Consider the following 17,408-nt stretch of genomic DNA (forward strand, 5'->3'; position numbering starts at 1 on the left):
GCTTGACTGCTCTGGTCTTTTTAGATGGAAGTGGGAGGGCATTATGCATTATAAGTATCTGAGGTGAATTAAGGATAAATTAGTGTTTATGAAATGACACTGCAAGATGCTGAAACACTCAGTAAAGACAGATCTGGTGAGGAAACAGAGTTCTGCTTTTGCTATTGTCATGACACTACTAACTCATTTGGTAGTTTCAGATGTAGAAGTGGTAGCTCAGTCCTAGGATATGATCAATGCCCTGAGATACTGTATGAGGCACCCTTTGAGTCATTTCTCAAAAATACCAATTTAGACTTTGATCACTTATTTATATCTATTAGTTTAAGATTTACCACCCTCATTTATTAATCATGGGGTTACAGCTTCTTAATATTGTATTTTATTTTGATAAACTTTTTGCATATGCTTTTAAGCTGATGAAGAGTGAAACCTTTTTGTTGTAGTAGCATGCATTGTGTATAAATTATAAAATGAGGTGTAGTTTCTCAAATCAGCTGTAAAAAGAAGAGAATTGCTTTTAACAGACACATCATTGACTTGTTTGACTACCACCATGGAGGAAGGTAGTGTAAAATTCTTACAGGTTAACTTGAACAGAATTGTAAGAGTGTCCATAAAAAAAAGAAAATTGGATATTGCTGATTTCCCTTTATATGTGCATGTACACAGATACATAAATTTCAATTCATGCCACAGAAGTTCTTTGTTTAAACTAACTTAAAACCTTAATCTCTTCTTCTGTTAAGATCTAGTCAGGAGCAGTCTATTGAGCTGTTGAGACATCCTGCAGTACCGAGTGGGCTGTTCAGAGCACGTGGAACATGGAGATTTCTGCACTGCAGTTTAATTTGTACTTATTGTACTCTTGGATGCATCCGAGGGTAACTGTTCCTCAAATATGTGGGTTATGGGCATAAAGTGCTCTTATGCTAATGAATAAAATGGGGAGTTCAGATTGCTTTTAAGCTAGAACAAAGCAGTGCAGGAATACTTGTTATAATTGTGACATTTCTAAGAAATCAGATCCTGTCAGTGCAGTTTATAAGTGACATGCATTTGGTAGCTAGAATTATATATTAACAACACTTATTAAGCATAAGAAAACATGATTAATTAATCTAGATTACAGACAATAATCCTGCTTCCTTCTCCCTTCCCGGTATTAATGCCCTTCCCATCATCCTCTTAAAAATGACAACAAAACCCTGTTAATTTGTTTGGTCAGCAGGAGACTGTCAAGGTTGCTTGGCCTCAGAAAGGTGACTTGGTATGACTAAGCTTTAGATATCTGATTCAAGAGTTTACCAGTGCAGTTGTGAAGAGAGATCTTCGTAAAGCTAAAGCTGAGAAATAGCTGATGAAGAGTGACATGATTGAACTGTTCCTTCATGTGGACAGATGTATTGCAGGAAGAGAACACAGCCCCCCCCCCCCCAGTTAGTTAGGTGTAATATTCTTGGTGTGAGATTAGTGCTTAACAGTGTGTTTGAAAGTGGGCACGAGCTGGTTCTTCTTGTGCCAGTGCATCTGTTAGAGCTAACAGTGTTGTTTTAATTCCCATACCTTTCCTCTAAACAAGCTGTTTTCTTCAGCACTGTTGATGGTGGTTTAGCCAGTTTAGGAAGCACAGAGGGATTAGGAGTGTTTGCTTTATCTCTAACAACAGTTCACACAAGGCAACCTACAACTTTTTTTTGTTGTTGTTCTTTTTCAGAAACATCAGAATCATGGAGGGGCTCTTGCATTACATAAATCCAGCCCATGCCATTTCACTTCTAAGCGCACTGAATGAGGAGCGTCTAAAGGGACAGCTGTGTGATGTTGTTCTTATAGTAGGAGATCAGAAATTTCGAGCTCATAAGAACGTTCTGGCTGCCAGCAGTGAATACTTCCAGACTCTGTTCACGAATAAGGAGAATGAGTCTCAGTCAGTGTTTCAACTCGACTTTTGTGAGCCAGATGCTTTTGATAATGTGTTAAACTACATTTATTCTTCATCCTTATTCATTGAGAAAGGCAGTCTTGCAGCTGTGCAAGAACTGGGCTACAGTCTTGGAATATCCTTTCTTACAAACATTGTTTCTAAGAGTCCTCAAGCTCCTTTTCCAGCTTGCCCTGTTAAGAAAATACTGTATCAAGATGAAGATGAAAGTAGTTCTCAGAAGAGAAGTGTCATTGTCTGTCAGAACCGAATTGAAGCACAAGTGAAAAGTATAAATCAAACACAACATGATTTAAGCCATACGTCTAAACCTTCACTCTCTGTTGCTGTCAAAACTAGCAGTAGACCACAAGTAACAAAACCAACTGAAACCCTTCACAACTTGTCACTGACTGAGAGAAGATGGCTGAAAGAAAGCCCTATGAGCTACACTAAGGTTCATGAAACTTCTGGAACTGTGGAGGATCAGAGCAGAGGTGGTTTAGTGAAAAGGAACACAGTACTGCCTCAAATGCCTTCAGCAGAGAAAGAAACTGCAAGCGATGAACCAGGAAGCAGTGGTCAGCTTTTAAGAGGAAAGGCTGCAGAGGTGTCGTTAAAAAGACCGCGTCCACCAGTCTTGTCTCTGCGTGGTGCATCAGAATCCACATTTTTGTTGCGAGAGACAGGAAAAGGAAATGGTCAAGGTGAAGACAGGAATTTGCTGTACTACTCAAAGTTAGGGCTGGTAATCCCATCTAGTGGATCTGGTCCAGACAACCAAAGTATTGACAGAAGTGGGCCACTTGTAAAAAGCCTCCTTCGAAGGTCGCTGTCCATGGACAGCCAGGTTCCTATTTACTCTCCTTCTGTTGACCTAAAACCTTCACAGGTATCGTCGTCCTCCTCACCGGGAACTAACGATTCCCAGAAGACATTTAATATTGTATCTCAAAAGTCGTCCTTGAAAGAGTCATCAGAGAAGTTAGTCTTAGATGAAAAACCACAGGTAATACACCCACATCGCCTTAGGTCTTTCAGTGCCTCTCAGTCGACTGATAGGGAGGTTGCTTCCCCTCTCACAGAGGTGCGAATAAAAACTGAACCTAGCAGTCCACTCTCGGATCCTGCTGAAATAATAAGAGTTACAGTGGGTGATGCTTCAGCATCAACAAATAAAGACTTTACTTTTAAAACTGAGGATGACCATAAGGAACCAAGTAGACTTCCAGCAAAAAGGAGATTTCAAGCTGATAGAAGACTACCGTTTAAGAAACTGAAGGCGGATGAGCAGGGTTCTCCTGGGTCAGAAGATAACTTTGAGGAAGGATCAAGCCCTACACACCTTGATGCCGATTTTCCTGATTCTGATGTCAGTAAAGATGAATACAGCGACACGGAAGAAGCAAGACCAAATAAAAAATTCAAATGCAAGCACTGCCTTAAAATTTTCAGATCAACAGCAGGTCTTCATCGACATGTTAACATGTATCATAATCCAGAGAAGCCCTATGCTTGTGACATATGCCACAAGAGATTTCACACAAATTTCAAAGTGTGGACGCACTGCCAGACACAGCATGGAATTGTGAAGAATCCTTCACCAGCTTCCAGTTCGCATGCTGTTTTGGATGAAAAATTCCAAAGAAAACTGATCGATATAGTGAGAGAGAGAGAGATTAAAAAAGCTCTAATTGTTAAACTAAGACGTGGCAAGCAGGGTTTTCAGGGACAGTCTGCTTCACAAGCACAACAAGTCATCAAAAGGAATTTAAGGTCGAGAAGCAAAGGAGCCTATATTTGTACCTACTGTGGGAAAGCTTATCGTTTCCTCTCGCAATTTAAACAGCACATAAAAATGCACCCAGGGGAGAAACCAATTGGAGGAAATAAGGCTCCTAAGCAGAAAGATAATATTCATACTGAAAGTCCGGCAGAAAACAAAGAGGTTTATCAGTGCCATCTCTGCAATGCCAAGCTCTCTTCACTTATTGAACAGGGAAATCACGAGCAACTCTGTAGAAATGCTACTGTCTGTACCTACTGCAGCCTTAGATTTTCTTCTCCAGAGCTGAAGAACGAGCACGAAAACAAGTGTGAATACAAGAAACTTACTTGTCTTGAGTGTATGCGTACCTTTAAATCGTCCTTTAGTATTTGGCGGCATCAAGTTGAAGTTCACAATCAAAACACAATGGCTCCATCAGAGAACTTTTCTTTACCTATCCTGGATCACAATGGAGAAATAACTAGTTCGTCAAGATTGCCGCCTCAGTCAGAATCCAATAAAATGAACAATTTTGTTGCTGCAAAGGAAGACGGTGTATTCAGTGATTCATCAGAACAAATAAACTTTGATTCTGAAGATTCCTCATGCCTGCCTGAAGACTTAAGTGTTTCCAAGCAGTTGAAAATTCAGATCAAGGAGGAGCCTGCAGATGATATAGAGGATGAGGTCACTGAAATGAGCAGAAAACCGAAGAAAGTGGTCTGCAACAGAGATGCTGGTTTGTGGCCCTGTGAAAAGTGTGGGAAGATTTTCACCCTACGCAAGCAGCTGGAGCGTCACCAAGAGCTCTTATGCTCTGTGAAGCCATTTATTTGTCACGTGTGTCACAAGGCCTTCCGAACCAATTTCCGTCTGTGGAGTCACTTCCAGTCTCATATGTCACAGGCTGCAGAGGAGTCCACAAACAAGGAGCCGGAGATATGTCCACCAGCTAATTCCCCATCACCACCACCCTTACCTCCACCCCCACCCCTCCCCAAAATCCAGCCTTTGGAGCCTGATAGTCCGACAGGCTTGTCTGAAAGCTCCACTACTACTGAGAAATTATTTGTACCACAGGAGTCCGATACGCTCTTCTATCATGCTCCACCGCTCTCGGCAATCACATTCAAAAGACAATACATGTGTAAACTCTGTCATAGGACTTTCAAGACAGCGTTTAGCCTTTGGAGCCATGAACAGACACACAATTAGCTTTAGCAGATACCTTAAAAAGCTGGTTCAGTGGAGGCTGTGTTCAGGGTCTCAGATGTATGCCATATAAACTAGAAGTCTATGAGGATCAAAGTAGTGCTGATGACGATGAAAAATTTGGAACTGGTGATGCTGCTTCGATTTGAAAATTAAGGTAAACTAACTTGGTTAGTAGGTAGAAAGAGTAATTTAAAATACTGCGGTCTGGGATCTAATAGTAATAGAATAATTTTTATTTCATTTAACACTGAAATATGATCACATCTGGATTGTATGCATGGATCTTCATCCTGTGATGTTGGTGTGTGCGTGTGTATTATATATAAAGTTATATATTAAATGAAAGAGCAACAACAATTTGGATTCTAACCGTGAGTTGATAATAGTGAAATATTGTAGCCAACTTTTTTTTTTTTTTTGTTAAGAAACCAACACACAAGCTCCATATAGTTTCCACGAACTTGCAGTTAGGGAGGAAGTGGATGGAGTGTCTCGCTGTATTGACTTAGGTCTTAGAAACCTTTAGCAATAACAAATAAACCTCAAGTTTGAGTAATCCTGATGTTATTGGATACGAATGTTTGATATTTTAAGGGAACATAGAATTCTTTTGTTGTCATATGGAACTTGTGCAAATTAAAATAGAATCTAAAGTCAGCAATATTAGTACTAAGATTTTATATAAAAGGTAGCAGCAAGCCTGCTTTCAGCCATTTAATTATAAGTTTCTAAGGAAAATTGGGGGAGGGGGTACTTTGCTTTATATAATGTCCCAAAGACTAATTTACTCTGGATACTTCGGTAGCTAAAGTCATTGTATTAACAGCCATCATAATGCAAATGGTACTGTTTATAATATGAACTAAGGTTGAATGGATGTCAGACAAGTTTCATAATATTGTTTCCACTATTTGTACAACTGTTTGTAATTCTTACTACAAAGGAATGTATAACTATTAAATTAAAAAAAAGAGAGCTAATTGAGGGACAGAAGATGAGTTGTGTTCCTACACACAGTAATAAGCTTGGCCATGAGTACAAAGATATGTTTTAACAAAAACTAAAAATGTAAATATTTATATAGACACCTGTATAAATGAAGAATTATGTATCTGAAATTTGTATTAAGCATACATATCCAGCTCAAAGCAGAGGAAAAAACATCACACTACAATCACTGTGTTTTATGAATGCATAGAATATTTCTTTCTGCCGCTTTTGATCATGTGTGATACTGTGTTGCAATTTTCCAATTTGTTGAAAATCGTGGTAATAATGGGCTGCAGATAGTCTGTGTGGTTCCATTATTGTACCTCAAATCACAACTGGAGCATTTAGTGTAAGTAGGATCGTAGATATTTATCAGAAGCTAGAGTAAGGGTCCAAAATTATTCTGCGAGTGAAAGAAATGTTTAACCAGAAGGAGGTGGTAAGCTGACAGGGAAAAATTATTCTGCTAGAATTTAAACTTAATGGAATCATGATGGGTTAAAGTGAACATGAATGATGCAAGCGGTGTTTATGATCCTGACCAACTTTGCCCCGTGCGGGTTGGGAGAGGGGGACTGCATTCCACACAAGCTGATCAGAGCCCAGTCTGTGTTCGCTGAAAGCAACAGGAGTTTGGTCACCAGTTGGAGGGGGAGCAGGAGTGAGACTTTAATTCTGTAATGTAACCATTAATTTTTTTTTCAGCATCCCAAACTCATAAATAAAAAGAATTGCAAGCTGACACAAAGATTTAGAGAAATTCAGCACAAGTGTAACTCCTAAGAATCTGAGGATGGCCATCCTCAGCTAGGCACACGCAGGAGTAGATTTTTCTCAGTGAAAGCCCAAGTGTGCCATCATTTTTTTCCAACAGAATTTTTTTGTTTTATTTTAATTATTTTTCCTGTAAGTTAAGTTTAAAAGAATTGGCTCAGGAAAGACCCCTGACTTTTTTTTCAGCTACCAAAAGATTTTCAATGTTAGTTTCAAGCCTCTTCTGTTTCATTTTTTATTAAAATCTAAAATTGTTACTAAATACTTCTAATAACAATCTGTTGTCCTTTTTTGTCCTCTTTCAGGCAAATTGTATCTGAATATGATTACGTTAATTTGTTAGAGTATCAGTTAAACTCTTTTGGTGACCTTACAATCAAAACAAGGTACTTTTTTAATAGTAACAATTCTAGTTACTGACTTCTTTATTCCACCTGATAAGACTGAATTTCTTTCTTACCAGAAACAATTTCAAAATAAAATGGTTATTGAACTTAACCTGGTTTAACAAAATCAGAAAGACATAAAGCTTCGCTAAGTATTCTTTAAATGTATTTAAGAAATCTGTGCATATAAAATATTAATGTGTTTTTGTTCCCAAGTTTTCACCAATGATTTCTCTAACAACAGTCTGAAAGTTTACATGTAGCCTTGCAAAAATCAGTGTGCTTTCTAAGGGAAGATGGCAACTAGTTCAGCTATGTCGTAGTCATCCAGCTTCCAACTGGGATTCTGCTATGTGATATGATGATAAATTCCACACACTAAATCAAAAGCTTGTGCAACATCTTTGAGGAAATCTTGACCTTTTCTCCTAGCATACTATCGATTATAAAAAAATCGATAAAATATTTTTGGTCTAAGTAGCTTCCTTCTAAGTTTTTCTTTGGTTGGTTTGGTTTGGGCTTTTTTAAATTTTGTTTATAACTTTGAGCATGTTTTGTGGGTTGTTTGTTTTTGTTTTTTTTTTAAATCAGTTCCTGCTGCTTAGTAAAGGAATTCAGGATCTCTGAAGTTTAAATATGAGATGTTTATATAGCAGTTCTGGTTTTCTATTAGCTTTTATACAGTATCTTAAAAAGCCCTTGATAGAAGTGTTTATTTTGGAGGATACAGAATAAATATGCATCCACTTATATAACTTTTAATATATGTTTTAAAAGTTTAATTATGGAAAAAATGTTAGTTGCTTGTTTATAAATAAAGGTCTTTTGAAGAGTGTCTAGTTTGGCCACAGCCAAAATAAAAGGCAACTTTATTGATACAAAAGCCTGTCTTCATCATATTTTGTTTAATTTTGTAGCTGTGTACTAAGGTGACACAAAGTTGGAGATCTTGTTAAATATAAAAAGTGGTTTGCTTTTTTTCTTAAAATTTGTGATAAGAATGTGCAGATGTTTTAATATATAGATTAGAATCTTTAATTCTTTCTTTTTTTGCTATTTTTATAATGTCAGATAAATCTCAGATAACTACCCTGCTTCAGTGGAAGTACGGTTGAGACGTCTGTTGCATCTAAGAGGAGCAGGGTTGAGCCTTGAAATGTATTTTGTTTGGGGACTTTTTTTCCTTTCCGGCACTGTGTTGGCAAAGCATCTAAGCCTATGGTCAAGTCCATTAAGATCAGTCTTAATTTTTTTTTTAAACATGTGCTTAAGTTCTTTGCTAAATTGGGACCATGATCAACCTTGAAAGTGAGCAATGGCAGAAAAATACACACAGATTTTTATTTTTTTTAACTCCTAGAACCAAAAGTTAAAATGAATTTTCCTCTACATAAAAACTCCATATACAGCTAGGGTATAATTCTATAGTTTTACAAAAACAAAGGACATGAACCAGTAACAAGACTGTCTCTATTTTAATTTTTTTTTTTTTGGTAAGGGGGAGTGAGACGCCCTGTGACAGTTAACTGAGCAGGTAACCTGCTGAAGCAGTGGGTGACACTAGAGTTTGTCTCGTGTGTTTCACCATGGAGATGCAGCCTTATCCGTGAACCAAAACACCGCTGTAAGAGACTTGTTCCTGCATTCCCTATTTAGGCAGGCCTCCTAGTGACATCCAGTAGATCTTCTTGTCTGATGTTGTTTGTTTGTTTTGCCCCAAGTAGGACATGCGGGTTTGGTCTGAAGCTACATGTACTCTGTTTTTGTTCCAAGCTTCCAGTGGTAAAACTAGAAGTTCCTCACATGGGATAAGGACAGACTATGCCTAACTTCTTGGCACTGACGGTGAGGGTGCAGATATCTGGCATGAGCCTGTAATCTGGCATGTGCCTATACTGTTCAATGAAATTGTTTACATTTTCCTACCAGAAGATTTAGATAAAAATCAAAGCAAGCTTAGGGTTTTGGTTTGTTGGTTTTTTTAATATTGCTGTTAATTAATCAGTGTTAAAATCTTTTTGTTGCTGTTGTTGAACACAGCCTGATAGTATTTTTTAATGTGATTGATTCTTGTTTATTTAAAATGACTTGTGAAAAACTGTACTATAACTGTTGTACATAAAGGGACACTATCAAGAGAAAGGTTGTATACAGTAAATGTACTTACCTGTATTAAGAATTAAGAATGCTTGATATTAATAAAATCAAAGAATTTAAAAACCTGAATTGAGTCATAACACTTGAGCTGCTTGGGCATGAAAATGCCTATTAAGGGCATCCTCAGTTGTTGCAAGGATGTCTGAAAAATGTATCTGAATTCTGTGGGTCGAGCTTATTTTTCGTGTTGTTTTTTCTCTCACTATTCCAGAATAAAGGACTCGATCCATTTTTCCTTTTCCGGTTTCTCAGCGATACACATTACCTTTTAAAGACACAAGCTTCGCACTACTGCAGCAGCGTCTTTAATTAAAATATGTACATAAACCCAGAACAAACTAGCTTTTGCAATGTAACATGTGAAATACATATAAAGTACACATTTTAAGGCTTATTCTTGACAGTGTCCCTTTTTAAAAAGCAGGAAAATGGGATCACTTTTAGTGCTTGGGTGCAGGGGAATAGTTTCCTACAGTTTCTAGAAACTGGAATTATCCAATATATTTGCTACATAATTTTCCAATTAGTTGCAAAAAATCACTTGTCATTTTAAAGGATTATAGAGGCAAGACAAAAGAAGCTGGTTTTATAATCCTGTATACCTTATAGTCATTGTATATCAGTTCAATACACAAGTGTTGAATTTTAATTAAGGATGGGTTTTTACTTTTTTTAGGACTGAGACTTAATAGCTTAGGGTAACTTTTTCTTTAATGTAGTGTAAATCCGTTGCTGCTTTGTACAACTTTTTCTACTGTGTGTTTTCTTTACTTAGATCTTGACTAAGAAATGTTGAAGTCCAATAAACTTATACTTTGTTTCTTTTGAGCTGTGTCTTATACTGGAATCTCTTGGCAAAGTGTGATGTTATTGTACATACCATTGTGTATGTGGGATGGAAATTTTGTTTATAAAAGAACAGCTTTTGATCTATTGGATGTAAAGGATAGTTTTTACGTTACTAAAATAATGGCTTTTTGTTTGCTTTAGTAAGTGCCCCACTGACGCTTTTACTGGAAAATACAAGAAAACCAACAGCTCTAGACAATCGCGTAAAAACTTGAGCACAGCTGAAATTCTGCTTCCTATGCAATCACTGATTAAAATGGGACTTTGTGGAAGCAAGGTTACATCAGCTGAGTATCTCTTCATCTAAAACTGGATTGGACCAGATGTTTGAAAATACACTGTTGGCAATGTTTATGGTATTTTGCAGTGCTCTCATCAAAAGCAGTTTTGCTGCATGTATTTGCCTCTTCAAAAACCCTCATGTGGGAATGTAGTGTGCGGACTCCCATGATGCAGAAAATGAGCTCTGTATCTTTTGGGAACAGGGTTTACTAGGCTTCTTTCTCCAAAACAGATGAGATCTATCTTTGAAAACTCTTAGGCCAGTTTTCTCAACTTCTTGGACTCCACATTTGATGTCCTTTGCTATTTTTAATTTGTGCAATTTGGTTGAACCCGCTGACCAATTTCACTCACATTTAATAGAGGAGACAAGGTCTCACGAGTTAATCTTTAACAAGTTTCATAAAAATCACTGACTGGGTAGCAAAGAATGGTCTTGGTGGGATGGATAAGATTTGCAGCGAGAGCATGTGCTGAACAGTTATCTGTGCTTTTTACCCCAGTGCTTGTCACTGTGCGCACATGTACTGTCCTGTCAGAGTAAATAGGGCAGTAAGTCCAGTGAAACATACGGCAGAGCTGAAGTACCAGGTCTGCCAAACGGTCACCATCAAGGGTTGAAGGGTGCTCCAAGCTCAAGATGATTTGGGCCTTTGATGCTCCTTAAATCTGTTTGAAAGCAGGGACGAAGGGCTCCTGGCCTGTCCTTCCATGGAGTATCCCTGCACGTCAGAAGTTAGGTGAGCTGTGGAAAAGGCACAGAGAGCTGCTAGCTCGTTCACAGAGTCATAAATCAGCAAAAGTTTGGCCTTTTCTCCTTTCAGCGTAAGGAAGTCCTCCCAGCTCTTTCTGCATCCAGTTGAGCTCTGCGTACAGTCCTCTCCCTCTTACTGTTTCAGAGCAGTTTAACGTCTGCTTAAATGCTGCACAGAAGTTGTCTGCTCTAGCAACCATACAACCTACATTTGACATAAAAGTCAAGAAGCAGACCAAAACGAGAAGAAGTTACTCGTAACACCATGAGCATTGTGCCTATTTTCATGGTTATTTTTTGTTCTGATTCCAGCCATCCGCTTCTAAGGCAGTTGCTCTTCAAACAAATCCAGTAACTTTTACTTACTTGCCATTCATAGGATGTTTCCAGTTATCACTTTTTTTTTTAAGATAACACTAACAGGATAATTTTTACTATGAGACCTACATGGATAATATTTCTATTTCCAGTCCTGAAATACTCTGGCAATAGAAATTTTCAAGATGTTGGCTGCAATAAAGCAACATACACAAGTCTTATTTCCCCTTCATTTTACATCTGTTGAAAGAGTACATCACATGCGAAGCCATTTTCTCTTAAGAAAGAATTTGCTTTAAATTGCTTCTGCAGTTTCGATGCAACCCATAACAATTTCTTCATGTCTTGTCAGTCCAGGACCTGGGGTGGATAGAGTTCTTTGATGTCATGGAGCCCTGGTTGTAGTCGTTAGCTTAAGCTGATATTTTAGGGCACCGGCTATACAGCTAGGGTATAATTCTATAGTTTTACAAAAACAAAGGACATGAACCAGTAACAAGACTGTCTCTATTTTAATTTTTTTTTTTTTGGTAAGGGGGAGTGAGACGCCCTGTGACAGTTAACTGAGCAGGTAACCTGCTGAAGCAGTGGGTGACACTAGAGTTTGTCTCGTGTGTTTCACCATGGAGATGCAGCCTTATCCGTGAACCAAAACACCGCTGTAAGAGACTTGTTCCTGCATTCCCTATTTAGGCAGGCCTCCTAGTGACATCCAGTAGATCTTCTTGTCTGATGTTGTTTGTTTGTTTTGCCCCAAGTAGGACATGCGGGTTTGGTCTGAAGCTACATGTACTCTGTTTTTGTTCCAAGCTTCCAGTGGTAAAACTAGAAGTTCCTCACATGGGATAAGGACAGACTATGCCTAACTTCTTGGCACTGACGGTGAGGGTGCAGATATCTGGCATGAGCCTGTAATCTGGCATGTGCCTATACTGTTCAATGAAATTGTTTACATTTTCCTACCAGAAGATTTAGATAAAAATCAAAGCAAGCTTAGGGTTTTGGTTTGTTGGTTTTTTTAATATTGCTGTTAATTAATCAGTGTTAAAATCTTTTTGTTGCTGTTGTTGAACACAGCCTGATAGTATTTTTTAATGTGATTGATTCTTGTTTATTTAAAATGACTTGTGAAAAACTGTACTATAACTGTTGTACATAAAGGGACACTATCAAGAGAAAGGTTGTATACAGTAAATGTACTTACCTGTATTAAGAATTAAGAATGCTTGATATTAATAAAATCAAAGAATTTAAAAACCTGAATTGAGTCATAACACTTGAGCTGCTTGGGCATGAAAATGCCTATTAAGGGCATCCTCAGTTGTTGCAAGGATGTCTGAAAAATGTATCTGAATTCTGTGGGTCGAGCTTATTTTTCGTGTTGTTTTTTCTCTCACTATTCCAGAATAAAGGACTCGATCCATTTTTCCTTTTCCGGTTTCTCAGCGATACACATTACCTTTTAAAGACACAAGCTTCGCACTACTGCAGCAGCGTCTTTAATTAAAATATGTACATAAACCCAGAACAAACTAGCTTTTGCAATGTAACATGTGAAATACATATAAAGTACACATTTTAAGGCTTATTCTTGACAGTGTCCCTTTTTAAAAAGCAGGAAAATGGGATCACTTTTAGTGCTTGGGTGCAGGGGAATAGTTTCCTACAGTTTCTAGAAACTGGAATTATCCAATATATTTGCTACATAATTTTCCAATTAGTTGCAAAAAATCACTTGTCATTTTAAAGGATTATAGAGGCAAGACAAAAGAAGCTGGTTTTATAATCCTGTATACCTTATAGTCATTGTATATCAGTTCAATACACAAGTGTTGAATTTTAATTAAGGATGGGTTTTTACTTTTTTTAGGACTGAGACTTAATAGCTTAGGGTAACTTTTTCTTTAATGTAGTGTAAATCCGTTGCTGCTTTGTACAACTTTTTCTACTGTGTGTTTTCTTTACTTAGATCTTGACTAAGAAATGTTGAAGTCCAATAAACTTATACTTTGTTTCTTTTGAGCTGTGTCTTATACTGGAATCTCTTGGCAAAGTGTGATGTTATTGTACATACCATTGTGTATGTGGGATGGAAATTTTGTTTATAAAAGAACAGCTTTTGATCTATTGGATGTAAAGGATAGTTTTTACGTTACTAAAATAATGGCTTTTTGTTTGCTTTAGTAAGTGCCCCACTGACGCTTTTACTGGAAAATACAAGAAAACCAACAGCTCTAGACAATCGCGTAAAAACTTGAGCACAGCTGAAATTCTGCTTCCTATGCAATCACTGATTAAAATGGGACTTTGTGGAAGCAAGGTTACATCAGCTGAGTATCTCTTCATCTAAAACTGGATTGGACCAGATGTTTGAAAATACACTGTTGGCAATGTTTATGGTATTTTGCAGTGCTCTCATCAAAAGCAGTTTTGCTGCATGTATTTGCCTCTTCAAAAACCCTCATGTGGGAATGTAGTGTGCGGACTCCCATGATGCAGAAAATGAGCTCTGTATCTTTTGGGAACAGGGTTTACTAGGCTTCTTTCTCCAAAACAGATGAGATCTATCTTTGAAAACTCTTAGGCCAGTTTTCTCAACTTCTTGGACTCCACATTTGATGTCCTTTGCTATTTTTAATTTGTGCAATTTGGTTGAACCCGCTGACCAATTTCACTCACATTTAATAGAGGAGACAAGGTCTCACGAGTTAATCTTTAACAAGTTTCATAAAAATCACTGACTGGGTAGCAAAGAATGGTCTTGGTGGGATGGATAAGATTTGCAGCGAGAGCATGTGCTGAACAGTTATCTGTGCTTTTTACCCCAGTGCTTGTCACTGTGCGCACATGTACTGTCCTGTCAGAGTAAATAGGGCAGTAAGTCCAGTGAAACATACGGCAGAGCTGAAGTACCAGGTCTGCCAAACGGTCACCATCAAGGGTTGAAGGGTGCTCCAAGCTCAAGATGATTTGGGCCTTTGATGCTCCTTAAATCTGTTTGAAAGCAGGGACGAAGGGCTCCTGGCCTGTCCTTCCATGGAGTATCCCTGCACGTCAGAAGTTAGGTGAGCTGTGGAAAAGGCACAGAGAGCTGCTAGCTCGTTCACAGAGTCATAAATCAGCAAAAGTTTGGCCTTTTCTCCTTTCAGCGTAAGGAAGTCCTCCCAGCTCTTTCTGCATCCAGTTGAGCTCTGCGTACAGTCCTCTCCCTCTTACTGTTTCAGAGCAGTTTAACGTCTGCTTAAATGCTGCACAGAAGTTGTCTGCTCTAGCAACCATACAACCTACATTTGACATAAAAGTCAAGAAGCAGACCAAAACGAGAAGAAGTTACTCGTAACACCATGAGCATTGTGCCTATTTTCATGGTTATTTTTTGTTCTGATTCCAGCCATCCGCTTCTAAGGCAGTTGCTCTTCAAACAAATCCAGTAACTTTTACTTACTTGCCATTCATAGGATGTTTCCAGTTATCACTTTTTTTTTTAAGATAACACTAACAGGATAATTTTTACTATGAGACCTACATGGATAATATTTCTATTTCCAGTCCTGAAATACTCTGGCAATAGAAATTTTCAAGATGTTGGCTGCAATAAAGCAACATACACAAGTCTTATTTCCCCTTCATTTTACATCTGTTGAAAGAGTACATCACATGCGAAGCCATTTTCTCTTAAGAAAGAATTTGCTTTAAATTGCTTCTGCAGTTTCGATGCAACCCATAACAATTTCTTCATGTCTTGTCAGTCCAGGACCTGGGGTGGATAGAGTTCTTTGATGTCATGGAGCCCTGGTTGTAGTCGTTAGCTTAAGCTGATATTTTAGGGCACCGGCTATACAGCTAGGGTATAATTCTATAGTTTTACAAAAACAAAGGACATGAACCAGTAACAAGACTGTCTCTATTTTAATTTTTTTTTTTTTGGTAAGGGGGAGTGAGACGCCCTGTGACAGTTAACTGAGCAGGTAACCTGCTGAAGCAGTGGGTGACACTAGAGTTTGTCTCGTGTGTTTCACCATGGAGATGCAGCCTTATCCGTGAACCAAAACACCGCTGTAAGAGACTTGTTCCTGCATTCCCTATTTAGGCAGGCCTCCTAGTGACATCCAGTAGATCTTCTTGTCTGATGTTGTTTGTTTGTTTTGCCCCAAGTAGGACATGCGGGTTTGGTCTGAAGCTACATGTACTCTGTTTTTGTTCCAAGCTTCCAGTGGTAAAACTAGAAGTTCCTCACATGGGATAAGGACAGACTATGCCTAACTTCTTGGCACTGACGGTGAGGGTGCAGATATCTGGCATGAGCCTGTAATCTGGCATGTGCCTATACTGTTCAATGAAATTGTTTACATTTTCCTACCAGAAGATTTAGATAAAAATCAAAGCAAGCTTAGGGTTTTGGTTTGTTGGTTTTTTTAATATTGCTGTTAATTAATCAGTGTTAAAATCTTTTTGTTGCTGTTGTTGAACACAGCCTGATAGTATTTTTTAATGTGATTGATTCTTGTTTATTTAAAATGACTTGTGAAAAACTGTACTATAACTGTTGTACATAAAGGGACACTATCAAGAGAAAGGTTGTATACAGTAAATGTACTTACCTGTATTAAGAATTAAGAATGCTTGATATTAATAAAATCAAAGAATTTAAAAACCTGAATTGAGTCATAACACTTGAGCTGCTTGGGCATGAAAATGCCTATTAAGGGCATCCTCAGTTGTTGCAAGGATGTCTGAAAAATGTATCTGAATTCTGTGGGTCGAGCTTATTTTTCGTGTTGTTTTTTCTCTCACTATTCCAGAATAAAGGACTCGATCCATTTTTCCTTTTCCGGTTTCTCAGCGATACACATTACCTTTTAAAGACACAAGCTTCGCACTACTGCAGCAGCGTCTTTAATTAAAATATGTACATAAACCCAGAACAAACTAGCTTTTGCAATGTAACATGTGAAATACATATAAAGTACACATTTTAAGGCTTATTCTTGACAGTGTCCCTTTTTAAAAAGCAGGAAAATGGGATCACTTTTAGTGCTTGGGTGCAGGGGAATAGTTTCCTACAGTTTCTAGAAACTGGAATTATCCAATATATTTGCTACATAATTTTCCAATTAGTTGCAAAAAATCACTTGTCATTTTAAAGGATTATAGAGGCAAGACAAAAGAAGCTGGTTTTATAATCCTGTATACCTTATAGTCATTGTATATCAGTTCAATACACAAGTGTTGAATTTTAATTAAGGATGGGTTTTTACTTTTTTTAGGACTGAGACTTAATAGCTTAGGGTAACTTTTTCTTTAATGTAGTGTAAATCCGTTGCTGCTTTGTACAACTTTTTCTACTGTGTGTTTTCTTTACTTAGATCTTGACTAAGAAATGTTGAAGTCCAATAAACTTATACTTTGTTTCTTTTGAGCTGTGTCTTATACTGGAATCTCTTGGCAAAGTGTGATGTTATTGTACATACCATTGTGTATGTGGGATGGAAATTTTGTTTATAAAAGAACAGCTTTTGATCTATTGGATGTAAAGGATAGTTTTTACGTTACTAAAATAATGGCTTTTTGTTTGCTTTAGTAAGTGCCCCACTGACGCTTTTACTGGAAAATACAAGAAAACCAACAGCTCTAGACAATCGCGTAAAAACTTGAGCACAGCTGAAATTCTGCTTCCTATGCAATCACTGATTAAAATGGGACTTTGTGGAAGCAAGGTTACATCAGCTGAGTATCTCTTCATCTAAAACTGGATTGGACCAGATGTTTGAAAATACACTGTTGGCAATGTTTATGGTATTTTGCAGTGCTCTCATCAAAAGCAGTTTTGCTGCATGTATTTGCCTCTTCAAAAACCCTCATGTGGGAATGTAGTGTGCGGACTCCCATGATGCAGAAAATGAGCTCTGTATCTTTTGGGAACAGGGTTTACTAGGCTTCTTTCTCCAAAACAGATGAGATCTATCTTTGAAAACTCTTAGGCCAGTTTTC

At 37.8% G+C, this 17,408-nt stretch overlaps 1 protein-coding gene across 2 annotated transcripts in view; it reads left to right on the forward strand.

Annotated features, from left to right (window-relative positions):
* The window catches only part of ZBTB21 (zinc finger and BTB domain containing 21), a 31,464-nt gene that overhangs the window by 9,785 nt on the left and 4,271 nt on the right, over window positions 1-17,408 (forward strand). Inside the window, exon 2 of one of the 2 annotated variants that reach the window (XR_012765141.1) lies at window positions 1,718-5,061. Coding sequence is in view for 1 of the 2 variants with exons in the window: in XM_075431533.1 (XP_075287648.1) it covers window positions 1,731-4,907 (3,177 nt within the window). In the remaining variant the exon portion in view is untranslated. Of the gene's footprint in view, window positions 1-1,717; window positions 16,837-17,408 lie in introns of those variants that run through there. The other variant, XM_075431533.1, reaches the window with a different exon arrangement.

The sequence above is a fragment of the Opisthocomus hoazin genome, chromosome 1, assembly GCF_030867145.1.
Source record: "Opisthocomus hoazin isolate bOpiHoa1 chromosome 1, bOpiHoa1.hap1, whole genome shotgun sequence".
NCBI classification, from domain to species: domain Eukaryota; kingdom Metazoa; phylum Chordata; class Aves; order Opisthocomiformes; family Opisthocomidae; genus Opisthocomus; species Opisthocomus hoazin.